The 25,494-nt window shown below is 46.5% G+C and overlaps 7 protein-coding genes and 1 long non-coding RNA gene across 9 annotated transcripts; 2 read left to right on the forward strand and 6 right to left on the reverse strand.

The window, feature by feature from the left end:
• The first annotated feature begins 8,780 nt into the window (after window positions 1–8,780).
• Window positions 8,781–15,105, forward strand: LOC111080896. Its single transcript, XM_022376736.2, has 4 exons — window positions 8,781–8,995; window positions 14,259–14,446; window positions 14,512–14,811; window positions 14,866–15,105. Exons 2-4 carry the CDS (start codon window positions 14,390–14,392, stop codon window positions 15,061–15,063), a joined length of 555 nt encoding a protein of 184 aa, XP_022232428.2. The 5' UTR covers window positions 8,781–8,995; window positions 14,259–14,389; the 3' UTR covers window positions 15,064–15,105.
• Window positions 11,622–12,237, reverse strand: LOC111081705. Its single transcript, XM_022377844.2, is given in 3 exon segments — window positions 11,622–11,792; window positions 11,794–12,032; window positions 12,119–12,237. Coding segments are annotated over 3 exon segments (393 nt in total). The 5' UTR covers window positions 12,212–12,237; the 3' UTR covers window positions 11,622–11,731.
• On the reverse strand, window positions 12,606–13,607 carry LOC111080895 (mucin-5AC). Its single transcript, XM_022376734.2, has 3 exons — window positions 13,507–13,607; window positions 13,106–13,435; window positions 12,606–13,034 (listed from the first exon to the last, which is right to left on the reverse strand). Exons 1-3 carry the CDS (start codon window positions 13,555–13,557, stop codon window positions 12,645–12,647), a joined length of 771 nt encoding a protein of 256 aa, XP_022232426.2. The 5' UTR covers window positions 13,558–13,607; the 3' UTR covers window positions 12,606–12,644.
• LOC111080897 lies at window positions 15,051–15,898 on the reverse strand. Its single transcript, XM_022376737.2, has 2 exons — window positions 15,391–15,898; window positions 15,051–15,302 (listed from the first exon to the last, which is right to left on the reverse strand). The coding sequence occupies exons 1-2, from the start codon at window positions 15,763–15,765 to the stop codon at window positions 15,099–15,101; spliced, it is 579 nt and encodes a 192-aa protein (XP_022232429.1). The 5' UTR covers window positions 15,766–15,898; the 3' UTR covers window positions 15,051–15,098.
• A 407-nt stretch (window positions 15,899–16,305) lies between these two features.
• LOC111080894 (cell wall protein RTB1) lies at window positions 16,306–17,583 on the reverse strand. 2 transcript variants are annotated; one of them, XM_041591835.1, is made up of 3 exons: window positions 17,137–17,583; window positions 16,631–17,079; window positions 16,306–16,570 (listed from the first exon to the last, which is right to left on the reverse strand). In XM_041591835.1, exons 1-3 carry the CDS (start codon window positions 17,527–17,529, stop codon window positions 16,405–16,407), a joined length of 1,008 nt encoding a protein of 335 aa, XP_041447769.1. In that variant the 5' UTR covers window positions 17,530–17,583; the 3' UTR covers window positions 16,306–16,404. The 2 variants fall into 2 exon arrangements, with proteins under 2 accessions (XP_041447769.1, XP_022232425.2); XM_022376733.2 differs by having other exon boundaries at window positions 16,306–17,079.
• Window positions 17,584–18,203: 620 nt separating this feature from the next.
• Window positions 18,204–18,678, forward strand: LOC111080891. Its single transcript, XR_002608547.2, has 3 exons — window positions 18,204–18,276; window positions 18,334–18,420; window positions 18,500–18,678. It is a non-coding gene; the product is annotated as an uncharacterized LOC111080891 (long non-coding RNA).
• A 54-nt stretch (window positions 18,679–18,732) lies between these two features.
• Window positions 18,733–20,035, reverse strand: LOC111080890 (spore coat protein SP96). The gene is made up of 2 exons (XM_022376729.2): window positions 19,574–20,035; window positions 18,733–19,500 (listed from the first exon to the last, which is right to left on the reverse strand). The coding sequence occupies exons 1-2, from the start codon at window positions 19,943–19,945 to the stop codon at window positions 18,793–18,795; spliced, it is 1,080 nt and encodes a 359-aa protein (XP_022232421.2). The 5' UTR covers window positions 19,946–20,035; the 3' UTR covers window positions 18,733–18,792.
• A 2,461-nt stretch (window positions 20,036–22,496) lies between these two features.
• Window positions 22,497–24,103, reverse strand: LOC111081704 (protein TsetseEP). Its single transcript, XM_022377843.2, has 3 exons — window positions 24,000–24,103; window positions 23,010–23,517; window positions 22,497–22,950 (listed from the first exon to the last, which is right to left on the reverse strand). Exons 1-3 carry the CDS (start codon window positions 24,086–24,088, stop codon window positions 22,522–22,524), a joined length of 1,026 nt encoding a protein of 341 aa, XP_022233535.2. The 5' UTR covers window positions 24,089–24,103; the 3' UTR covers window positions 22,497–22,521.
• Between the last annotated feature and the right edge of the window lie 1,391 nt (window positions 24,104–25,494).

Raw genomic sequence — 25,494 nt, forward strand, 5'->3', positions numbered from 1 at the left:
TACCGTTTAACAGTGCCAATGCATGCACACATTGACACACTCGCCCATACACACATGCATTTGCATATAAATGTGTGTGTTGTGGAATGCCATAAAGGAAGGAAAAACTGAAACTGAAGCAAACACAAAAACGAAACAAAGAGGCTGAAAATATTTTTAAAATGGCAAACAAAAAGTGCAAACATTTACGCGCGAAAAGGGCAGAGGCAGAGGCCGAGGCCGCCCTGAAACTGAATCGAAACTGAAAGGCTGCCAACTCACTAAAAATGTTGAATGATGAAAATAAAAGAGGCTGCTACACACGAGTGCCCTGGGAGTATGGCAATGGCAGTGCCAGTGCCAGCCGGGGGTCTGCATCGGATGGGGTCTGTCTGAAACAAAGCCAAACCATAAAAATAAATATAAATTTCAACAATTTTTCTTCATACACAAGGTACTCCTAGCAGCAAAAGGGTATATTGAATTATTGAATGTATTTATCATGATCTGAATCAATAGCTGATTCGCTATATAGTCGATAACTGTGCCTCTGCAAATCGAGTAAATGCCTTAAAGATATAGAATAACTCTCCTGCAACACAATTCTATCCGTATACAGTTTTCATCAAGAAGTCTCCCAAAAACCACCGCAATCGGACAATGATTATATTCAGAGCTGCACACTAAAAGTGGTTTTACTTTTTAACCAGTTAAATTAGGTATATTTTTGGTCGGAGTATCCGCAAAGGCGTTTTACCATGTGTTTTCAGTCTTTTGTTTGTGCCACGCAGCGGGCATCGTTTAACAGTAGCAGACTGTCCACAGCAGACACTGCGGACTGCACACCTGGTCGTCGGTCTGGCGGTCTCATCCGCTGGGTGTCCGACCGCGTGTTGGTGACTTGGAAATTCTCCGTCGCGACGCATGCGTTTTTATGAATTATTTCGTAATAAATTTTCGAAAACTCCTTCCTTATTTTTCGTTTATAGCCAGGACCAGCTCAAACTGGCGGAGCCAGATCTGGACCTGCTGCTGGAGCAGCAGTATACAATAATATAATTTAACGCTGCATTTACTCCGTAAAGCAGGGGAGGTGGCAGTGCGGTTTGATAACTTTCGGGCAAAAAAAAAATAAAATTCCGCAAAGGCCGAGCTACGCAATACAAATATTTAAATTTAATTAACTTTATTTACCCAAAGCCAAGCTGTTCGCTGTGGCAGGCCGAACTATTATCCAATATGCGAGTGGGTAGGTGGGATGGGGCTGAAGGGGAGAAATCTGATTGGTTTATCCTAGAACTTTGCGTCAATCAAATCGAAGCGTTAAGCTGTCATAAAAAGGAAAAGAACGAAAAGAAAAGCTCTTTCAAGAACCCAGATGGAGTCCACTTCCGGCGGAAGTGCGATTTAGTTTGCTCTCGATTTTACGATCTCGGGCTGCTAATTTAGTGCAGTCGAGAGCCTAGAACCCACTAAATTAGCATTAAAATAAAAATGCGAACTCTTGCTAAGCAAATAGCCAAAGCAGGCTGAGGGACAAGGATGTGGATGGGTTATCCCTTTTGTCATAAATGTGCGTTTCCTTAGGCATTTCCAAATTGTAATACATCCGCTCCGGGCTCGGTGCTCACGCAGGAATGGAAGGGAAAGGGCCACATATGTGAGGCATTTGTTTAACTGAAAACTGTAGCCGGAAACGGAAATATATGCTGTCAGCATTTTATTTGTTTGTGAGTGCGTGATTTTTATGCTTCTCTGGCCAGGAAAACCCCTAAAAGGGCTGCAAAATAATAAAAACGATAGCCAAGAAAGGAAAGAAAAGAAGGGACGCAGGCAATAGGCACGAACGGAAAAGGGAAGGCGACTTTGCAATGAGGGCAGGCACACAATAGCCATGGCCTTAAGCGTCACTTTGTTAGCCGCCATTTCTGGAAATTGTTTATGCTCGTAGTTTTGTAGGGATTCGGATGCCCACACGAGTAGTGGTCTCTCTTTCTCTCTGTGGATGGCATCTGAGCTTCCTGCTGTCCCTGTTGTTGCAATCAGCAATGCAAATGCGAATGCAATAGATGCCGCAATTAAAGCAGCAACTGCCTGCCCCATTCTCCGTCCCCCAGCTATGAAAGTGTGAATACTCATACGCCCTGTGGCCGGACCTCAGCCAGAAGCGCTTAATTTTTGCCTCTTGGCAGCCACCAGGGTACCGTAATGCCTTTCTATTGTTTATCCAGGACTGAAGCTGAACTGAAACAGAGGCTGAGGCTGCATTCGCATAAATAACTAGGACTTTGCCTAGGATCTTATATCTCGTATGTACAGAAGATAATGGTCCGGACGTAGCGCTCTCTGTACTGCTCGAAGGGGGCCGCACAGAAAAATTGTTTCCGGTTTTTGTTTTCATAAATTACGCCGCATAAATTGCGCATTCAATCGTGTGTGTAAAAAGGCTGCCAGTAACGATGGGTGGGGCCTCCAACTGACCTCCAACTCCATCTCCGATTCGAGCTCGGACTCTGACTTTACGATGTTTTTATTTACTTGGTCCCGGCCTGAAGCCCCGTTTTGTGCCATGTTTGCTTTCGTGTTTAACCCGCATCTACAATTCAATTGGTTTCCAGTTTCTCCATCGACTGCTACTTGTGATACCCTCACCGAGAGTCCTACGATTTAGATGCACTCCTTCCAATCCTTTCAATGCTGGCAACGCAGAAATTCTCAACGATGCCACTTCCATCTGTCTACTTATGGAAGTCGATGCATTTAGTATTTATTTTCAAAGAACATTAGATCTGCAAGGGTATCAAAATATTCAGGCCCCGAAGGTAGTCCCTTTGCTGGGTGCCTGTTGATAGGGCTTTAGCTTTACCCCCCCTCTTGCCTGGCAGTCATTTGTAGAGTGGCCGGGCCGAGGTGTTTGGCCAATAAATTGCGCCAAGTGTGTGTGGAGCCGTTGGCCGTTGCCCGGCTGCCTGCCTGCCCATTGTTGTTGCTAAATATGCGGCAGGTGGCAAAGTTTAATAATGAAACACATAAATTGCCAAGGGTTAGCACCTCGCTCTCAGCCTGAGAGCTGGGGCCTGGCACTACGGTTGGAGGCAAGGATCAGCGGGATATAGCCGACAGCCAGTCGGTAAATAACTTCAGGTAGTTCGGTCCTGTGTGTTTGTTTGACTTCTCCCTTCAAAGTAAATTAGCAGCTAGTCTATTTGGAAATGCTTGACCCTTTTCCATCTGATGGAAGTTGTAAAAGTTGTCCCAATTAAAATACTTTGTCTGAAAGTTGTCCTGCGAGAATATGGCCTTAATCTGGGATGATGGCTGGGACCATATGGTCAGGCGTGAATAGTTCGCTGGAGCCGGCCTGAGTTCATTTCGAGTTCGTTGACAAGTTCCTTTGCTGACCAAACGACATGTAAATATGCATTTATTTGTTGGGCCGCCTCCACCCCCATGGCAGGACAAACAAAGAAGGAATTATAAATAAATTCGTGGCTCCAAATCTAGTCTAGACGCTATAAATCAAGATGCAGTCCGCGGCCCCAGGGGGACGGCTCGAAATGAATACATTTCCAGGACATGGGCCAAGACTTATGCACAATCAATCAAATACTCGCATTGAGTGACTCGGATGCCGACTTAAGTGCTCAAGTGACCTGGCAAAGTTCTTCAAATATTCATGCATCATCTGAAACAACTCTCACTCTCTGTCTGTCTCCTTCCCTTTCTTTACTGCCTCTCCCTCTTTCGCTGTAGTGCTGTAATGCCTCTCTCTATCTAATCATCTCTGATCCAAGCGATTGCCATTCGAGTGGCATTGAGGCGCAATTATGGGTCCACTTCAATGTGAATATCTGTAATATTCATTCGCATTACACATTATGCACGAGTATGTGCGAGTGTCTATCTCTTGCTCTTCCTCTTCCTCTCTTCGCTGAGTATTTTTTGTGGCATGCAACTTTTATGAGTTCGCACTCGATCTGGTTTCACTTTCACCCAATCCCATTACCAGTCCCATCCGTTTATGCACATCCTGCTGTTGTGGCCACTTTTGCTGTCTCCACTCTCCTGCTGTGGAAGCTCCAAGGATAGAATACTTCCGATTGGCATATTTGCATTTCCGTTCGGTTTCAGTGTCCGTATATGTGTGTGTCTGCAGTTCCGTGCTTGTGTTATTTGTTAATAGGATTGTTTGCTTTTATGCTTTTGATACGACATTTGCCTAGGTGCTAGCACCTAATGTGTGCTCTCTGCCAAGCAATATCAACCTTCACTTATCGCATTGCGGGAGTCCATTAAAATTGTAATAGCTAAGCCACACAAAAGATGACCAATAACCACTGCCACAGCAGCAGCATTGTGGCAATCATTGCGGTAAGCAAAGTGCAAATAAGTGAATCATTAAATAAGCAAAATCCAAAATGTACTAAAATTTAACAGTAATGAGTCTGCAAATAAAAACGAGTAAAATCATTGGAATCTACGTATGTTTAATTATCATTTCTCTACATGTTTTCAGTGGATATCACTGATATATGACCGACTGAATTGTTTTGTTTTGGATATTGTGTTTATGGTGCATTTCCGGATAAACAATTAAGAATTAATTAAAATTAAATCAAATTTCCATCAAGTGTGGCCAGAAAAAACAAACGGAACTGAAGAACTGTCTTTTAACGATAGTATTTATCCCAATATGCAAATATATAAAAAATTATGTATTTTATTTCCTTTTGTATTTTCACACTCCCAAAACTGGAGGCTGTACAACATATACACCGGTCGTCTCAGTGTATCGGATGCACAGGCGTTTGGCTAATGACGATTTCCCAGCATCGGTTGCTGATTATCGGATAAATTCTCTTAGCCACAGACCATTATCTGGCTCTGCTCGTACATAATTTCTACTTATATCAATTTGTCAGGAATTTATCACATATGCACACAACCATAAAGAGAAGGGGGAATGTAGCTACTTGGGAGTACATTTTGTGGTCGAATGTGCTGGAAAGTTTTTCGTCGATTCTAACCGAAAGAGGCCTCGACTTTGGCATTTATTGCTTTATTACTTGGAAATTCTTGCCGGCATTAATGTACGAGAGGGCTGGCATTGGCCTGTGTCCATAATTCATTGCCGAATTCCGGGATGTTGCCGGAGACTGTCGGGATGGCAGCAGCAGCGTTAAGCGTTAATAGGATAACAAATGACAATTGTTGTTGATCGTGGCAATTTGTTTTGATTTTGTGCCGAAGTGAAAGTTCCACGAAATACCAAACTGCCAATGTCCCAATACTCGTTAGAATAATGGCAATATTTGGTTAGAGTAACTAGTAAAGGACAAAGGACACACGAGTGCCAGAACCATGTGTGTTCGGGCCTCTGACCCGGAGTTGATGACACGAAATCCGTTTGTTGTCAAAGCATTTTATCGACAGCCGAAATGAAACAATCATAATGGATGGCTTAATATAAATGTATGGACTCAAACGAATACAAGGGCTTGATGGGGATTTGCGCAGATTCGAGATGCTTTTGCATTGACGAAATTAACGAGATTGCTTTCAGTTGGTGGAAAATTTCAAGTCAAGCCCACGACGAAAAAGCGGCAAAGCTGCTATTCAACCATCAACAAACACCAAAGCCTTCGATATAGCTACATGAGAGTACTCCAAGTCCTGTGTGTGGGCAGACAGGAGTCCTTGATGATGATTATGTATGCTACAGGCTTTGGGGGGCCTGGCTGGCTTAGTAATTACATGTCAGGTGCCTGCATCCACACAGGCTTACTCACGAAATTAATTTCCTTGGCCCACTAAAATCTGAACGATAATGAGAACAATTCGATAAGCTTGGTTGGGCGTCGCTTGGGCGTGGCAAATCCGATTTTAAGCTGCAAATCCCCTTCGAAGTGCGATGCCATGATGAAACTCTCTCTTCTCTCTCTCTCTCTCTCTTTCGTTGACTCCCTTTCTCCCTCTCTCGTGGCTTCCTCGCTAAGCGTATGTGTTTAACCCAAGTGAAACGGAATTAAACCACATATACTCGTACCCATCTATACTCCCATGGAACTAAGCGAATTGGCTGCCATCGCATCCCTTGGAGCAACAGGAAGTGGAGGCAGTCAGGCATGAGGCAGCCAGGAGGCCGGAGGCTGCGTAAACTTGACAGAATCGGAGACCTGCATCGTCGCTACCAGCAGCAGGTACATCCATGCACTGACAGGCTGCCAATGAATGCTGGTTCTGGTTCTGGTCCTGATGCTGTGGTTAAACCAAAAGCGAAATCGTTCTTCGACTTGGTCAGCGTACCCCCTTAACCTGGCTAAATTGCAGGCAGGAGGCACGGAAGGGGAGAATGCCTTCCAGGATGTTTCAGCAAATTAAATGCCTCTCCAGGAGCAGCGGCATCAGCTGGCACGTGGCTTTATCCGCGACGTGGCTGGCAGTTAACGCGGCGACAGACATCGTTGCGTATACGTAACGTAATATATGTGTGTGTGTGTGTGCCCTGCACTCGGCGGCTGTCTCCCCCTCATCCCTCTGTCGGTGTCTTTGTCACTGGCCGCCTGCAAACGCTGAAACGTGTTAAATTTATGGTTTGATTTCGCTCTGGCATTGCCAATATGCCAGGCTGGCGATGCCCGCCCTTAACCCTAATATTTATGGCCAATACGTGAGCACATGTGCCACAGGAGCTGCGCACCAGAAATCTCCGACACTCGCTGAATGATGACACCATATCAGAGATATGACTCACAGCTCAGTGCGGGAGGAAGGCGACTCTACATACACTCTAAAAAATCCCTAAAATTTTTCTATTTTATATTTTTTTTTAAATATTCTTCTCAAAAAAAATGTCTCAGAAATGCATTTTTCACACTTCAACAACTTCCATATTTCTACAGAATTTACCTAATATTTACGATTATACTTAGACAATCTTCCATTACATTTATATGACGCAAACTATTTTTTTTTGTTTAGTTTCTCTCAGTATTGAGAGACTTCATTGACTTCCACAGCGCATTCACCTTTTTTGCCGGTCATGACTGTATGTGCAAGTGCAGCGCCAATTACTGCCGCTCACGTAAAAATCACGTAAGTTTAAATTCACTTTAACATCATTAAGACAAAGTGCGCACACACTGCGGTTCTGTTTCGACTTAGGAGCAGCAGAAGGAGCAGCACATGCAGGTGAGCATACGGGAAAACAGTCTAATGAAAATTTAAGTGGTGCATGCTTGATTTAGCAAATGAGTTGAGTCGAGTCGAGTGGGGTCGAGTGGAGCTTGCCAGCCGCCTGTATGTGTGGCTCTATGAGGCTGAGTGCTCGACTCAAGTGAGCCGAAAGTCGAAAATAACGTAATTATACTCATTATGCGGTACTCGCCATGTGCAGAGGTATCTTCTGTGTGTACCAATGCATGTAGCAGGCAGAGGGAAGGGTTTCAAGTATCCATAAATGCCTGTAAAGCCTTTGCCGCCGTGGATTAATATTTTAAAGATGTTTCTTTTGGGGATTTGCAGGTATCGCAAAGTCCGAATACAGATTTCTTGTTTTGTCTTAATTAAATGCCGTTCATGTAGTTGCAGTGGCTCTATGGCGTGTTTATTGCCACATCCAGCTATGGTTGGAACTTTGGTTGGGGCTGAAGGCTGGGGGCTAAAAGGTTTTCCCAGCGACGCAACATAAATCTATTTATAAACACGCCTAATCTCTGGCTGGCCGCACGGGTCCTCCTTGGACCGCCCGCAGTGCGCTGTTTGAATGCAGAAGTCAAGACTATTGGGGTTCCCTTCTGGGGTGGGGGCTTGGGCAACGGAAGTTTGGCGGACTGTCTCATCTCAAGGCTGGCCATAACCTTTGACCCATTAAGATAAGCGATGGCCATAAACGTGCCCAACAAACAAAGCAGCGAAAATGAATTATTTGGCTGGCCATCCCCTCCCGAAGCGAAACGATAAACAGGCGGGAACGGAGAAAGTTGGCTGTGGAAGTTATTCTCATTAAGAGTCCCGAAAACTGTGTTGCGTTATTCCTTTCTCTCTCTCTCTCTCTCTCTCTCGCTGTTACATCTTGGCCACATCCAAATCGAAATCCAAACCCAAATCGAAATGCAAATCATTATTTTAGCAGCTGGGAGTCGCTGCTGGAGTATCTATTGCTGCCACTGCAGGCGAACGTGCTCCGGTTGGGTCCACGTCTCATTGCGGCACATTTCGCATAAGTATCGGCAACTCGGGAAACTTATTGATGCGCATAAATCAGTGAGAGCCGTGGCCGTGCCGTTGCCGTTGCCGGTGCCGGTGCCAGTGCCAGTGCTGAAACTTGCACTCTCTATGCATGCGAAATCACTGCAGTAGAAAATTAGAAGATTTTCGGTTCTGACAAGATTCGGTTACAGTGAAGCTCTCTTCATCTCGCTCTCTGTCTGCCTGTCCCTCACCCCTCTCGCACGTAACTGCAAATCGTGTGGCAAGTGCAACATCTGTGGCAGTGCTCGCAATGGAGTCATACGAAAAAGCAGCCACCAAAAACGTGACATCGCCAGCAGCGGCGACAGCAACAGCTGAAGGAGTTGATGCGACGTCTATGTAACGTGCCGCATATCCTCTCTACCACCGCCCACTGGTCCTTTGCTCACCCCGTGCCCCGGAGGAGTCGCTGCAAATTGCAATTAACTTTGGCTGCTCTAATTAGCCCAGACGAGACGAGAACAGGCCAAGCCATACTATACCATAGCATACCGGAGTCGAGCAGCCTGGAACGGAGCCTTCATTTTGAGAGCATAATTAGCCAAATGCTTAAAAATCCCCAAAAAATATATACAAACATATTTCGCTAAAGTATATTTAAACGGCAGCTACTTTGACGCCAATTAGCTGGATAGAGAGGGTGTTGCTGAGGTACAGGCAACGGGTGGCTGGTGAGACCACCCGCTCCCTATCAATGGCCCGTATCATCAATCAAAGGCTTTGCAGGTGTAAAGCACCCAAAATAGCGACGCCGTCATCGTAGGTGAGTGCTTCAGAAGGGTATGCGCTCCTCTAGCGTTGTGTGTGTGTGTGTTTTGTGCTGGTTGCTGTCACAGATAATTTGTTAAAAATATAAAAAAGAAGCCAACAAAATGACAAATGAACTGCGACAGGTAGGTGAAATTGAGAGTGAGAGCGAGAGCGAGCGCGAGAGGACAGGCGCGTGAATACTATTCATCCAGAAGAACAAAAGTTAAAGAGTAATTTCTGATAATGAAATTATGCAATACCCTGTCAAACGGAAAGAGCTTTCATTTGTTTCGAAACAAGCTCTTTAAAGATTGATTTCTTTAGGTACAAATTCCAATTGAACTCCCTTTCAAGTGGAAGTAAATTCCCAGTGCTATTGGAAGCAGCGTCTCCGCAGCGACTATTTGTTTGACTTGTAATAGTTCTTCCTTCGAGTATATTGTACCATTGATTGCTTAATGAGTAGTTAGCCTTAATTGTTAAATGAATTCCGCCATCACCCCTCGGTATGGAATTAAGTAAATTAACTCGGAAAAAAATATCACCATATCAATGAATTTAAGTCAGACGAAAACAGTTTAAAGTAAAATAATATGCCCACAGTCATCAGGAGCAACCATATTTTTATATATTAATGAGGCCAAGCCCCTGGAATGGCGGAATGACGAACAGGAGCACACACAGCCGGTCACGACGAATGCCATACGAAATAATCAGAAGATAAATATTTTGTATGCTGTGATGCAGATGCAGATGCACATACAGATCCATATGCAGAACCAGCGACAGGACCTTTGTGGGGTTTGCACTGCACTTGCATATTTCGTTTGCACTCCATTTAAAAATAACTTTTAACTTGATTAAAAATGACGGCGGTCGTGGAGGCGGGGCGGAGCAGGGCAGGGCAGAGCAGGACGGAACAGGTCGGAAACGGATGTAACAACGGCAAGTGCAAAGTGAAATCTTGTGCAATTAACTTAAAGCCAACTTGAGTGGGGACAAGGGACAAGGGTAGCTAGCATGGCTAGGAGACGGAGGTCAGCATCGCTTCAAAAACTAATTGACATCGTTGGCCCGGCAGCCGCTGACAGCTGGCGCTGAGAGTTCTCTCTCTACCAGCTCCTCCTTGGCCTGCTTCCGCTGGTCCTGCTGCTCCTACTGATTTCCACTATCAGCCCATCTGGCCTTCTCCTTAAAGGCTCGCAAATATTTTCGCAGTCTCCCCACTGCCTCGGCTCCATCTGCTGCCACGCTGGCAGTTTTAATTTAATTTTACACCGAATTCTGCGCCATGTCGTGACCATCGTCGTTCGTTGCAGGCGCCAATTTTCGCGCGTCCTTTTTGCGGCCGCACTGCAGATTGCATGGATTGGGGGTAAATGGAGCTGGGTCTAGGGCTGGGGCTGGGGCTGGAGCAACTATTGTCAGTGCCATTAAAAAAGTTTAGCCCGATTTGAGCTTGCACGCTTAATGGCCAAGATTTTAATCAGAAAATGAGTTAAAAGCCAGCTGGCGGCAGTACGAGCTACGAGCAACCACGAACATCAACATCAACTGCTGACGATATCCTCCAACGGATTGCCACGGCAGCCGTGGATTATTGTGGCGCCTTTTGCCACAATTACTTGCACACATCGCCTAGGGCGCACGTCGCTCTGAGGTGCCACAATGGGTTGCCACAGTCGGTAAAAGTTGGGCGCATTGTAAAAGTTTTATCTGGGATGAAAACAAAAAACTGCATTAACCACAGACAGCATTTCGGCGTGAATTCATCATCATCCTCTGATGCAGCCCAACTGTCAATCCCATTGTGTGAATGGTGAGCAAAAGTTCACGAATTTGAGCAAAATCATGGATGCAATTCGAGATAAATAAAATCCATCTGGTGTATTACTCAATCAAAAAGTTACTAAAGCATTTTTTGTCGGTTCTTAGTAGTTGATGGAAGCAATGACAGATGGAACTTTAAGCAAAGTTAATGGAAACTTTTTTTGGTCGTTTAATGGTTAAAAAATATGTAATTTATATTGTAGCCAAGGAAAACGATTTATTTCTGATGATGATGTCATATTATAAGTAAGGGAAAGCAGGAATTATCATTTATCAGGGTCCTTTCACGTGCTTTACAATATGTACCCCGCAACGGCATCTGGACTTTCTTGTCACCTGCTATACTGTTTAAATGCTGATTGTTCCCACTAAAACATATTCTTATGCGTACATATATGTAATCTACATTGTGTATTCTTTGAGATAGTCATAATTTAAAATAAAACCAACATAGTAGTATCAGCAAATACATATTTTTGTCATATCAGCAAATGTTCTGCTATCTATAATCGCTCGCGGGATGGCGATTTACTGGCAACCCAATGGGGCTGTGATTTACAGTGAGCACTCGAAATGGGATTTTAGCCCACTTGAGCAGAGCCAATTAGAATCTGTATTTTCGCTGGAATTTTTAAATTTCGTATCGAAAATTCGAGTGCGGCGAGACCCTAGCCCGAGGTGGCCGAACTTCAAAAACAACCTGAAAAAGAAATTAAACCAGGTCCTAGCTCCGGGGCCTATTTGGCATTTTTGGATGCAACTACATAGAGAAATGGATTACTGGATATGTCAGAAAGTTGGACCCAATGGACCACACGCTGGGGCTTCATCTCAGCTCTCCAGCTTTTATTGAATCGCAAAATCATTTGAAGAGCTTAAACTACATCGAGCTGCTGCTGCTGTTGCTGCTGCTGCCCATTCAGCGGGGCAATGGGTTGCAGTGACCTCCATTCCCATGGCTTCCACGTGAGGGGCTCCATTGGCTTCATGGTGAACAGCGGTGGAAAGGGCGTGAACGGAGCGCATTCGGAGCCAGTGCACTGGGTCTGAGACTGGCTAGAATTGCCAGTACCACTGCCGCTCTGGCTCTGGCTCTGGGTGCCATTCTCGGAGGTTTGCGTCTGGCAACCGGGACCGGTCTGAGTCTGGGTCTGAAGGCCGTCGGCCGAGTGCTGCGTTCCTGCGTGCCCACAATTGCACTGCACGTCGAGAGGCGCTGCCTGAATAAAGGATAAACGTTTACAGGATTGTAGTTTCCAATTGTCAGAGAGCCCTGTCTGTTGTTGTTCTACTCAATTTTCATTACATTCAGTCCTGACAGCACGCACAGCCCGGCAATGGCCACGGCCACAGCGACGACGGCAACTGGCAGAGCGGGACTACGTTGGTGGCCTTTCATGCTTAATGGTCCGAGAACAAACTTCGACTGACTACAATCTAGTGTGTGTGCGAACATTTTAAAGCGTTAAAGTTAACAGCTACACGCACAGACACAGGCACAGGCACATCGAGATAATTGAATGTACGAGTATCGCCGATGTGCGGGCAGCTCTGCTATGAGGTGCCCGATAAGACGGCTTACAAATTGAATATTTATTCACCTCACTATATAGTTGGGTATGCTGACTGTGAGATACCCGTGCTTCATTCTTAGTTCTCTCTCCAAAGGAAGATGCAAAGCTTGGCATAAGCGATTCTTCATAGTTCTCGCCATGAAAACTCCACTCCTTAGCTTTAAATCTTAGATCCTTAAGAAGCGGGGGGCATTAACTTTCGAATTGATAGTCGCATGCGATTTTTAAATGCTCTTTTATTGGGTATCTAGTTGGCCTCTAGGCAGCGGCTGGGGTGCCGGCGGCAGGAGTGGTCACAGCGGCTGTGGTGCGGGGGGCAGCGGTAGTCACTGGGACGGCGCTACTAGCCGGAACGTTCGATGTTGGAGCCAGAGTGCTGACAGTAGTGGTAGGAGCCCCGCTCGAGCTAGCCACGGGGCCGTTGGTAGAGGGGACGGGAGCGGCAGTGGAGACTGTGGGGACACCGTACTTGAGGCAACTGTCGAGTAGGTCGTATGTGGCGGCCGTGTCGCGGACGTAGTTGCTCTCGGTGGTGTTGGTGCACTGGTATTCGGTATCCTGGATAGCCTTCAAGCCCTCACTGAGGCTGCTGGCCGAGGTGGCGGCATTGGTGGCAATGTCGTAGATGAGGGAGACGTCGCTGTTGGCCTGTGGAATGTTTTTTGGAGTCAGTAGAGGCAGAGGACTGTTGCACACTGGGCCCTGGGCTCCGTACTCACCGCGGTGGCGTAGCAGGTGAAGAAGGTACTGGTGTCATTGTCGCTGTCGCAGGTGGTGAAGGCGCTGCACAGGGAGGTGACCTCCTGCCGGTAGATCGTCTGCTGCTGGGCGACCTGGGCGGTGAGATTGGCCGTCTCTGCGCTGGCGGTAGTCACGCAGGACCGGTACGAGCTAGAGAAGGTGGCGGCCACCTCGTTCAGCATCGGCAGATACAAGTTGAAGCACTGCGTGGTCACGTCGGCCGAGATGGTGGTATCGAAGTCCCGTGCGTGCACCAGGTACTGGTCCAGGGCGCTCTGCAGTTGCGTCTGCACGGCTCCCGGCATGGCCTGCGAATCGATTGGAAACTCATTACTGCCAACGAATCCGAATGGGGTAAAGGATCGGGGGGGTCAATTACTTGGGCGGCGAAAACGCTGGCGAGGATTAGCACACTGCAGAGAAGCTTCATGTTGGTCGATGGTTCTGATTTCACTGTCGTTGGCAGGCAGGAAGCTCCAAAGCTTTATATACTTGGTGGTGCCGTCGCGACTGGAGGCGGATGATTGATCCGTTTGCCTCGATGAATTTTTGTGAATTTTTGTGAATTTTTTCTGCTCTGTCTGTGCAATTAGTCTGAGGGCGGGCGGCGATCAATTAAGAAGCATTAAGTTGTATGCGTAATACCCAGAGTCCCAAATTGCTTTGCATGTGCATCGTCAGGGTCAAATCGAAACAGCGTTAACGACTGATTCGGACCGATAGAAAGCGTTTACAATAAAGTGTCGATAACCCTTTCACTTGTTCAACGGAATCCGGCAGCTTTTGGGCTTTTCAAATTATATCTATGGTGGAATTCGGTGGCTCTAATTACCAAAGTTTAAAGCCATAAAAGCGTTGTAATGAATTCCGCTGCCAAAGAGTTGCATCATAAATTAAATCCATCCGAAGAATCATTTCAAACATTCAGAGAATTCCGCTTTTGCATTCGACTTTGCTATATTTATTCCTTTCTTGATTCCTATAATCATGAGGAAAAAACTTCTTGAGTGCGTTACGAAGATCTAACCCATTTTATAATACTTCATTCAAGGGTATCAAATGTTTGATTTTCTCACAAAATTATGCTACACACTTTGCACAGTTTTAAAGCAACTGAATCGATATTTGCAGACGGTGCCCTGCCCGCAGCGATAAGCGAGCATATAAACAAACCATACATCAATGTCAGATTACACGGCCAACTTTCGGTGACTTTAGGTGGAAATTTGGCTACTTTTTGTCAGTCGGGCGTTGGCAGAGACATGGAAACTGCTACTATTATCACGCTGCTGGTGCTGGTCCCAAGGATATGCCTGGGGGTAGGCTGAAGAAGTGTCCTTTCCATTTGCGACAGCTATCTAACCAAACGGATTTTTTCTTACAGTCAGTAGATGAAAAGCCCAAGACTGTGGAGAGCCTGCTCTCCTACCTGCAAACCAATGAATCCATAACCAAACAATGCTTCGCCCACTACTTGCCACAGTTGGAGAACGAGGGGGCCACCTGGTCGAAGAGCTACAGCGGCTGCCTGAATAACGCCACTAGTGAGCGCCAGTCGGTGGCCACGAATGTCGGTGTGGAGCAGAATCAAATCCGGGAGGCGGCCATGGGTATCAGTGCATTTATAGACCACTGTCTAGGTATATCCAACGCCTTGGACTTCTTCAACTGCTTTGCCAAAATGGTGAGTAGGCAGCTGGTAAGGAATGGCCTGAATCTCACTCCCATCTGTCCACAGTCCAAGCAGCAGTTGGCCACTGTGTACACCATTTCATACAACGCCTCCGCGGATGCTCTCAGCCTGACACAGCAATTGGGCACGATCGATGTGGAGCACTACCTGTGCACGAATCGCACCGAGCACAGCTATGTGGTGGGAACGGACCGGATCTTTCGAGAACTGGACCAATGCCTGCAGAAAAATGAGGAACATTAAAGTTTGGGCTAGGCTACCGCACAGATGTGTGCTCTTTAATCTAAATAATCGTATGCTTCGTCTCGGCACTGACTGAGTTCCCTGTAGGCCTGGCGCAGCTCTTCCATGTAGGTCCTTTGGGCGTCCAGGGTGCAGAGTAGATAGGTGCGATACACCTCATCGTAGTCCTCCCGCAATCGCGTTTGCGCACTTGTGGCATTGAATGTGATTTCAGTGAGAATGTCCAGATTGCGACTCCCCTGCGGTATTGATATGGTGAATTACCGTCCGACATATACATATATGTAATTAGAAGGAGGTGGGCTAGACTAGACTCTTCCAACTTACGTTATCGCTGATGCACTGGAAGTAATCGAGATTATTCTCCAAGGTGTCACAGATCTGGAGATTGCCACACACTTCGCTGGCTCCTAGCTCGATTTGCATTCGCTCCAGTTTCTCGTCGATGGAGAGCTCAATCTTGGTCTCGTTGGCCGTCTTCTCGCACAGATCAAATGCATCAGCGAAGGCCAGCGAGGCATTGGCGTAAGCCAGGAGATACTCGTCGTGGCACTCATCGATGGTGCCGTCTGGCATGGGAGTCAGCCAATCGAAGCCGAATGCCTGCGTCCGTGCCGCGCAAATACCCAACATAAACAGAGCCAGCAGCATATGGCGACAGGTGGTCTCGCTTAGTCGCTCGTGTTGCCGTACCGAACTCATTTGGCCGCAGATCTCGAATGCCGCCTCGACGGCGCTACTGCCTCGATGGCCCACTCAATCCAGTATCTTGTATCGCCCGGGAAGTTTGTAATTGGCCAGTTCCTCGAAATTCCCTCACTCTTTTTATGGCCCCATCGAAGGTTAACAGATATGACGGACTACTTGAAAAGTGCTCAAACTGTTAAGCTGAATTTCTTTATAAATTCAAAGAAAATAATAATGTTTCTAATGTTCTACGCCAGCAGGTCAGACTGTACACATAATAAGTATGTATTAGTGTAGTATCAGCATTTGAAAAGTTCATGTATTTCGCTATCTCTCCGCTGGCGTTCACATTGATTGCAAGTGTTATTCGGTAGCTCAAAGCTGCCTAATCCGATGTTTCGTGCGTACTGGCGACCAGTAGCCCTCCGTGTGTGTGCCGCCCCTTATCTACTCCGATTAAGCGAATTTCTCACGTTACTTCGTACAGCCAGTCTCACCAGTCACCAATGAGCGGCCGCGGGCGACAACAATTTCAAAGCGAACTGAAAAGTATTCTACATTTTGAGCAAGTGCTTTATTTAGGCCTTTTTTCTGCCTTCAGTTTTCTCATGGGCACAATTCATTAATTATGCCTCGATGGAGCAGATCACAACCCTAGAAGAAGCGCTTAAAGAGGCTCCAAGCTCCCTGGTGAGCCTTGGGCAAGGCCCTGCTGAGATCCTCCTCCGGTGCGTTCGGGGACTCTTCGGTGACTGGAACGTTAGTGGGAACGACGGTGCTGATTGGAGCTTCCGTCTCATCGGTGGATGGGGCATCAGTTATGGGAGCAGCGGTAGAGGGGGCATCCGTCACTGGCGCAGCGGTGGATGGGGCATCAGTTATGGGAGCAGCGGTAGAGGGGGCATCCGTCACTGGAGCAGCGGTCGAGGGGGCATCCGTCACTGGAGCAGCGGTCGAGGGGGCATCCGTCACTGGAGCAGCGGTCGAGGGGGCATCCGTCACTGGAGCAGCGGTGGAGGGGGCATCCGTCACTGGAGCAGCGGTCGAGGGGGCATCCGTCACTGGAGCAGCGGTGGAGGGGGCATCCGTCAATGGAGCAGCGGTAGAGGGGGCATTCGTCACTGGAGCATCAGTGGGCACCACTCCGCCGGCTAAGCAAACCGTGAGCTGCTCATCGCAAGTATCCATATCGTGGGCATAGTCCACACGGGCGGTGTCCACGCAGTCGGTCAGGTCAGTCTCGATCACGCTGTAACTGGCGCTGATGCGGTTGAAGTCCAGGTTGGAGTCACTGTTCAGGGTGAACGTGGTCTTGTAGCTGTCGGAGGACTGAAATGATCTCAGGTTAGATGGGATTCATGGGGGGAAACTTCAATCTGTACGCACGGAATCGCGGTAGCACTCGAAGAACTTCAAGCCGTCGACTAGTTCGTCGCAGCTGGTGAGGCCCGTGCACATGGCGTTGGTGCGATCCTGGAGGTTCTGGCGCTCTGAGGCACTCTCGGCTGTCACGATGTCCCTGGAGGCCTGGGCGGTGTTAATGCATCCGTTGTACCTCTGATTGTAGTTGACGATGACTTCCCTCTGGTCGTCCAGGTAGCTGTTGAAGCAGTCGTTGACCAATAGTGAGTCATCGGCACGTGTGTCGAAGGTGGAGATCATGCGGCTCATGGCGAACTGCTGATGGGACAGCATGGACGCAAGATCCGCTGGGTGCTTGGGCAGCATAGCGCTGCAGCTGGCGGCCAGCAGGAGGCACAGGGCGAGGGCAAACTTCATAGCTGGAAAATTGCGCGATCCTTAGGAGTTAACGTATGCGCGAATGGCGGACCTAAATGATTACTGGAAGTCCCCAGGGTAAGGCTGTGATTTTTATAGCCCGCCATAATCTGGTTTTGTGATCAAATGGAAATAGTTCTCGAAACTCATATTACGGCCTGATTAAAAGCTAATTAACTTATTATCTTGTACTTCACATCGTGGCCGAGATTCCTTCCGATTTGGTTTTTAATTTTGGTTCTTTTCTGACTAACCACCGCCGAAATATCGATTGTCTCATGGTCACGGGTGCTTTACCAATAGTTCATGCACTGCGGGAAATACCACCACTTCAAGAAGCGGCTAAATTAACACCTAAGATCTTGAATAATGCGAATATTACCAACAAATCATATCTTAGACTTAAGATAATCCTACATTTTATTGCTTCTTCAAGAATAAACGACTTGTGCTCTTTTCCGAGAATATTGGCATGGCTGCACACCTTATTTTTTCAGTGTTTGACATGCTTAATGCTTATCTTTAGGCCATTTTTAATTGCTTCGCTCCATAGTGACCAGCCACGATTGCCATGAGTGGCACGGTACAGTATATACTCTATGGTTAGTGGTTATGTACAATAAATAAACTGCGAGAATTGGAGAAGTAGTGTATGTTATTATTACGGAATAGGACGGCTAACAAGTCCGCCTCCCCAACCGGAAAGGAAAATCCGCTCGGCCCGCCTCGTAGCACAATTTTGTTACAGTATGTATAAATAATATAATTAAATGATAGCAAATTTTTAATTGTAACTTGGTGCAGTGTTGAATCCAAATCAGCGCCTCTAAACTCTGCACCCTTCGCACCCCCCCTTGGCGCGGCCCTGGGTGCTACTCACGCTATATGTAGGTAAGAGTAAAATGTACTACTTTATCGAGGACTTGCCAGATAGCATTCTATTACTCGAATACTTCTGTCTTTTGTCTAGCACTATCACTAGCTATAGCCGCAAAATGAATCATCAGGTGGCCATTGCGTATGCTTAACATTGTTTCATTTTTATTGAACGCCAATCCGAGGCTATAAACGATATCAAAGGGGCTTTTTTACAGCCCAATAAACAGTGGGACTCCCCTAAAGCCCATCCATGTACATAGCAATTCAGATACTCAGTTGTTTTTTTTATATATTTTTTTTTTCAATAAATAGTTTATATACAAATACATATGTATGCTTTTTTATTGTTAGGCTTTTATACTGAAAGCTTAAGAAGGTACAGGCTTAGTACCGCTTGAGCCACTGCTGGATGTTCTTCACAATCTGTTTCAGATCTGCGTTACCCTGTGTCTCGATCTTGGTGATCAGATGATCCAAGTCCTCTTCAGGCGGCGACTCCTTGTTGTCCGAATCATCGGCTGTCGTGGATTGTTCAGTTGTCGTGGATTGCTCAGCTGTCGTGGATTGTTCGGTTGTCGAAGCTGAGGAGCTATCGGTAGAGGACACTGTGGTACTCTCGGTAGAGGACACTGTGGTACTCTCGGTAGAGGACACTGTGGTACTCTCGGTAGAGGACACTGTGGTACTCTCGGTAGATGCCTCAGTGGACGACTCTGTTGTTGATGATTCTGTGGTGTCTGTGGTGCTCGGGTCTGTTCCGGGAGAGGATGTAGTGCTCGGGTCTGGTCCGGGAGAGGATGTGGTGCTCGGGTCTGGTCCGGGGGAGGATGTGGTGCTCGGGTCTGTTCCGGGGGAGGATGTGGTGCTCGGGTCTGGTCCCGGTGTTGGTCCCGTCGTTGGAACATCACCACCGGCCATGCAATCGCCCATACCCTCGTAGAGGGCAGCACTGTTCTCGGCATATTCGCGCTGTGTCTTGTTGGTGCAATCGTTTTGCCACACCGTGATTAAGCGGCGCGTCTCCTCAATTTGGGCCACCAGCTCATTGGAATCGGCGGAGATAGTGAACATGGACTTGGCGTTGGCGGAACCCTGCAAACGAAACGAATTGTTTGTGTGTGATTACCTCTGTGTGGTTTGGTGTGTTGCGGCGATTTCAACTTACGGCTTGGGCGGTGCATGTGAAGTAATCCTTGGGGTCAGCAAGAGAGCTGCACTCATTGAGGGCTTCACAGGAGCTTGCACCGGAGTTTTCGATGGCAGTGCGGTTGGGCTGGGTGGTATCGACGATGGCTTCCACCTTGATCTGCGCCTCGCTGATGCACTGCTTGGTGTCCGTATCTAATTTTTCTGCGGCCGCGTTTATTTCCGCCATATAGTAGGCGAGGCATTCGAGGGTGTGGGAAGCGTCGCTTCCGGCGTCCCGGGACTGCATCACGAGCCGCATTAAATGCTCCTGCGGCAAGAGCACGGGCTCCGACGCAAAGGCCTGACTGAGGCCAACGGCCAGGAGGAGTACGCACACTTGGGCGTACATTTCGCAGCTGGGAATTGATTTACTTGGGTTGCTTCGGATTTCGTTTACGGGACTCGCTCACTGCAAGCGATCGATTCGTACTTGGACGGATTGCCAAACCGGCTTCAGTATTTATAGGCACGCCGCTCAAGTGCTCGATATCGGAGGACCATAAAACAATGCGACGCTCCGAATAATTTCTAGTTAGAAAACCCCTGTTATTGGCCATGTTTTTGACTCAGTTTGGGCCTATCAAGCCGGCTATCTATAAGAAATCAGTCGGTATTACCTTTCTTATCGGTTTATAACTGCCACTCATGGAGACCCCTTCAAATCAATTTCGATCCAAACAATCGCTAGGCGCTCCACCTGCTAAGGCCCCTAACGCACCTTCACTTGATATGTTTATGAAGTGTTTTGCGTTCCACACTTTATCAATGTCAACACTTCCTAGAATTGGGAATTCAGTGAAGCCATTTCTTTTCTAGGTTCCATCTGAATTCCTCTGCACTCTCATTTTCCGCTCAAAATCTAATCTTCCTCAAGTACTTGAAATCTCGCGAAGACACACACGTGCCCTTTATACACATATCTCGCTGAGCATTTGCTCTTCCCAATATCGATTCCGGGTAAATCCATTAGAGATTCTCCGAAATTCTAAAAATACGTTTTAGAGGAAAACCCATTGTCTACACTGCCCAGCGAACCACTTGGCACTTGGATAGATAACAGCTGAGAGAGTGGAAAGAAAACAATAACAGGTGATTAGGCTAAGGTCGAATATTCTCGTTGGCGCTTGGTACTCAGCTCCTTTTGATCTACATCTGGTAGACAGAAAAAGAGAGCAATCCAAAAAAAAAAAAGTCTGCTTTCCTGTCTGCAAATGATTAACAGATAAGCAGACCAGCCAATGAAATATTTGTATTGCTCGAAAGCATTGAAATCGTGCAATAACCGATTTGCATTGGGTTAGAGATAGGTTAGATACTTAAATGTCATAGATTTCATTAAATTTAAAGGGCCTCCACTCTTAGTTTTTTTGATTAATTTTCCATGGAATCAGGATAATAGAAAAGTTTCCCATTTTTTGACAAATACCAGCAGCAGTAATTGTGTTTACTGAATGAAACCCCAATCAATGTCGCATTGAGCCTTATCGCAGCCCCTTGTCGGTCGGTCACTTACAACGATGACATCTAAATGGGGAAAAATACGTACGCCCCGACAATGACTCACTTAGCACAAGATGTCGCTCGTTGAGTTGTTATTATTGCACACCACACACACACACCAGTTCTGCAGATATGTGCATATATATCTGACCAGCCATATTTATACATGTGCTCGTAGCTGTTCTCATCGCATGCCTCTGCATAATTATCAAATTCACTGGAAATCGCATCGTAAGGCATCAACAGCAGCAGCAGGAGCAGCAGCAGGAGCAGCAGCAGCACAAGGACAAGGCGGACGACACCGACTTCTAATTTGCATATCTTAATTGCGTTCTTTGTGTGCGTGAGCCTTGGCATGTGTCTTTATGTGTATCTCTGTTAGCAGTTGGGTGCCGAAGTGCATTGCACACTGCACGCACACGCAAAAGCGCAATGTGGCAGAGTAAATCAGGGCCATGAGGCAGGGAGCCAGGGATGCTTTCAGGACTCCTACTAAGTTATTGGCTTGATTTTGGAAAGAGAAATCTGTGCCACTACCTGCCATATGGCATATGCCTTCCCGTTACCGTGTACAGGCATGTGAGTGTTTATAACATTTCTAATTTGTTTTAATTGCAGTGACAACACCGCCACAGGCGTCACCAGAAACAACAACAAATGCAATTAAATTTGAACGAAAAGCACCGCAAGGAAAATGTTTTCACTGTTTACTTAACTGTCAACGTTAGCTTAAAGTTATTCGTTTGGTTTCACCTGTGCGAAGAGTACCCTAACGCCCTATCGAGCAGCATTCTGAAGTGCACCGATATAAGGATACTATATTTATCTATGCAGACTAATCCCTTGGCTCCATAGCTTTCTGGCTGATGCTTAGCCCAGAGCAGACCCTTTTTAATATATACAAAGTCGGAAACATTAAGAAGACCTCCGATCGGCAAGGGTATCCAAACCATCGTAACCAGCTTTTCTTTCCTATTTTTTCATTTTTGTTTGTGCTTCTGGGCGTAAAGTTTTTCCAAACTGGGTTACATGTTTTCTTTGCTCTCACTCACTGCCTCTATCTACCACCGGTCCGCCACTGGATCTTTGATAAACTTGGACTGATGGCAAATGCAGAAAGTTTTATTTGCATCGCATCTGGATAGCGGCCTACTCCGTTTCCCGCCGGCATGCATACATCGGGGGCCGTTAATTAAGTAAGTTGCAATAGGTTTTAGTTTCTTGTTTGTGTACATCACTGGAATACACTAGTCGGATTCACAGTCGTTGGTGATACCTTGCAGCACTGCCAATGTAAGTCAGTTGATTTGTCTGTCAGAAAATCTGCCAGTTGTACATCAAATCTACATATTTAAAGTGACTCTGCAAGTGACTACTATATCCAGTGGATGGATTCCAAATGCATTTCTTTAGTTTATTTATAATTTAGACAATATGATTGATAATGCTACCGATTTTCGATGCCAATCCGTGCTTCTTGCGGTGGCTAGTACTGCCCCCATCAGTTGAGGCCTCAGGGTAGTTCCTAGTACTTAAAGTACTTTCCCTCGTAGTTGGGGCTGTTGATGAGCTTGGTATACCGCTTGAGGTTGGAGCTGGTGTTGTTCTTGGGGTTGTGGTTGAAGGGGGGCTTGGGGTTGGGGTTGAAGTTTGGGCTGGCACTGGGATTGCACCGGATAGGCAGTTCTGCAGATCGATGTAGGTCTGGTCCAGGCGGGCCTCGTAGCGACGCGCCGAGCTGTTCGAGCAGCCCTCCTCACGGAAGGTTACCTGCTGAATGTCCTGCGTCAGGTCAGCGGAGTACAGCGAAGCTGTTGACGAAAGGTTGTACGCATTCCTCACACTCTCAGAGCCCTGAAAATTAATTAAAATTAGTTCGAGTCTCTCCATTGCGTGTCTGAGTGCGTACATACCTGAGCGGAGTAGCAGTTCAAGTTATCGAGTGCGTTCGCTCCGTAGGTGCAATTCGTTAGAGCCTTACAAACGTCTATCGTTGAGTTTCCTAGGCTGTATACAACCTGATTGTACTTTGCGTAGAGGTCGGCAGTCTGTTCGGTGGCCTGATCCTTGCAGAGGCCGTACTCGTACTCGTACTGCTTGAGGTGTTTGTCGAACTCCTCGCTGTAGTACTGAAAGCATTCCAACGAACGGGTGGGATTGCTCTTCTGCAGCTCGGCGGTGGAGCTCATCAGCTGCAACATCCGGGAGTGGCCGAACATCTGGGTTGTGGGAGTGGCAGTGGAGCTACAGCTGGCCGCCAGGCAGGCCAGGAGCATGACGATGACAATTCCTTGCTGCATGTTGTTTGTTCGAGTGATCGTTCGTAACTTGGTCAAAAGCGAATTGTGGTCAACGCTTTTATGGCCCCTAAAAAGTGAGGGGATACCAGCCCATCTATCTATGTAGCCTCTTATCTTGACACTGATAAAGACAATCAATAATGGAATCACATTGCACAATACTTAGTGAACGGGTAGTTTCTGTGTGCAAAAATATTGTGAGCAAGTAAAGCTATCAGCCATCGGCTACCACTATCAGGGGCTTTCCCTTACGCTACCATTGAATACCGCTAATCGCTGGGACTAATTTATGTCTCAAACTCTGGTCAAAAGAATTCCCCAATTAAGCAAAAACAAAATTACTTTGAGTGTTGACTAATTTCGGAATATGTATACAGAATCATATTTTTAGATAGCGTTCTCCGCCCGCTTCGGTAATTGGGAAATTTCGAATACCCGTTTTCTGAGAAATAAGTTAATATCGATTCGTACTTGCCTTCCAGCTAAACGCCAAACAGAAGACAAACAAAGAACCAACCGTTCGAGGAGGTAATCACTCAATTACGCCCAACTTTCCAAGGTGCGGAATGATGCACCACACTGCGTATGATTAATATTACTCACCTAGCCCTGCAGTTCTGCCTCGCTGCTGTCACTGTCGCTGCCTCCTCATCCTCCTTGTGACTGAGCTGCATACTAAGCAGGGAGTCCATCCTGCTGCTTCTGCTGCTGCTGCATCTGCCTCAAGGTTCGCGATCCAGCGAGCTGTCGGGTAGCATCCCCTGATGGATTGTCAGACATCAGGCCACTTGGGTAACGCTGTTAAATGGCTCACAAATAAGTGTAATTGTTTTGTAAATGGCCCAGCAGCAAACAATTTTCAATGCTGCTCAATGTCTGTCTGTCTGCCTGTCAGTCAAAAGCGCACTCACTCTTTCGCTTGGTTCGTGAGTGAGTCAACAGCTTGAAGAAAAATCACCTCGGAAATTTCGTATAATTTTATTTACGACCCCTACTTACCCCAGTACTTCGCAGTGCCAGCCAAATGAGTTTCCTCAAAGATAACCAGCTAAAAACATTTGCTAAGTGACTAACAATTAACAAATGGCGGCCATAAATATACACACAAAAGGCAATAAATATGTATTAATGTCGATGTGCTATCTTGATTCCAAGATATCTTCAGATTTATGCAGCTAGTGTACAGTTTTTATGTCCCGCCTGAACTTATAGAAATCTACACATGAGCTGGTCTCCATTTTCAGCGATACTAGAACATGAAAGTGAAAGATTATTGTCGCTAATCATGATAGCTGTATCTACAATAAATTCACACATCTCCTAAGATTACCCCACGTCATAGTAGGACAATATTTTTTAAAGTTAGCCAGGCACTTCGCATTGACGACAACAATTCCCAAGTCGCTTATCACCGGTGCAATTATTAAACGTCACTACATATAGACAGATAACTACCCAACCTTAGACCGGAAAAATAAGCTGATAAGAATTTCGATGGCAATTACCAGCCGGTAATTAAAAATCGGTTAAATTACGGCCTGCAGTGGGCATTACAATTGGGAAGGGAAGGGCATTAGGTACATATAGGTATACCAACCTATACGGGTATGTACGGAATTATAAACACGGATATCTAATGAACGATTCTCGGTATTGCGTTATATGATTATTTTTACAAGCACTGATGTCACTGCCAATTATTAATATTATTATAAACAATGAACAACGCAATAACAGAGAAGGACTTTACGATTGGCCATAACAAGAAGCGACAGCAATCAAAGGAGATGAAGGCGAGTATATAATACAAGGAGTAGGATACATAAGCCAACCTCCAGCGCGACCAGCCATAAAGGGAGCCAAACCCGGACCCGGACACGCTGTCATTTTATGGGAAGCGCGTGAAATTCAATTAAAACGCATGCTCAATATTAGTGACAATAATCGAAAGAGATAGAGACTGCGATGGCGATGGGTGAGTGTGGCTAGGCCATAAAAGCGAGATATTGCATAAAATTGAAGGGCAACAGTCGGCCAGACGATTGGCGGCAGTGACAGTGGCAATGGCAATGGCAATGGCAGTGGCAATATAGTGGAG

Source organism: Drosophila obscura, unplaced genomic scaffold (assembly GCF_018151105.1).
Source record: "Drosophila obscura isolate BZ-5 IFL unplaced genomic scaffold, ASM1815110v1 contig_151, whole genome shotgun sequence".
Lineage (NCBI taxonomy): Eukaryota > Metazoa > Arthropoda > Insecta > Diptera > Drosophilidae > Drosophila > Drosophila obscura.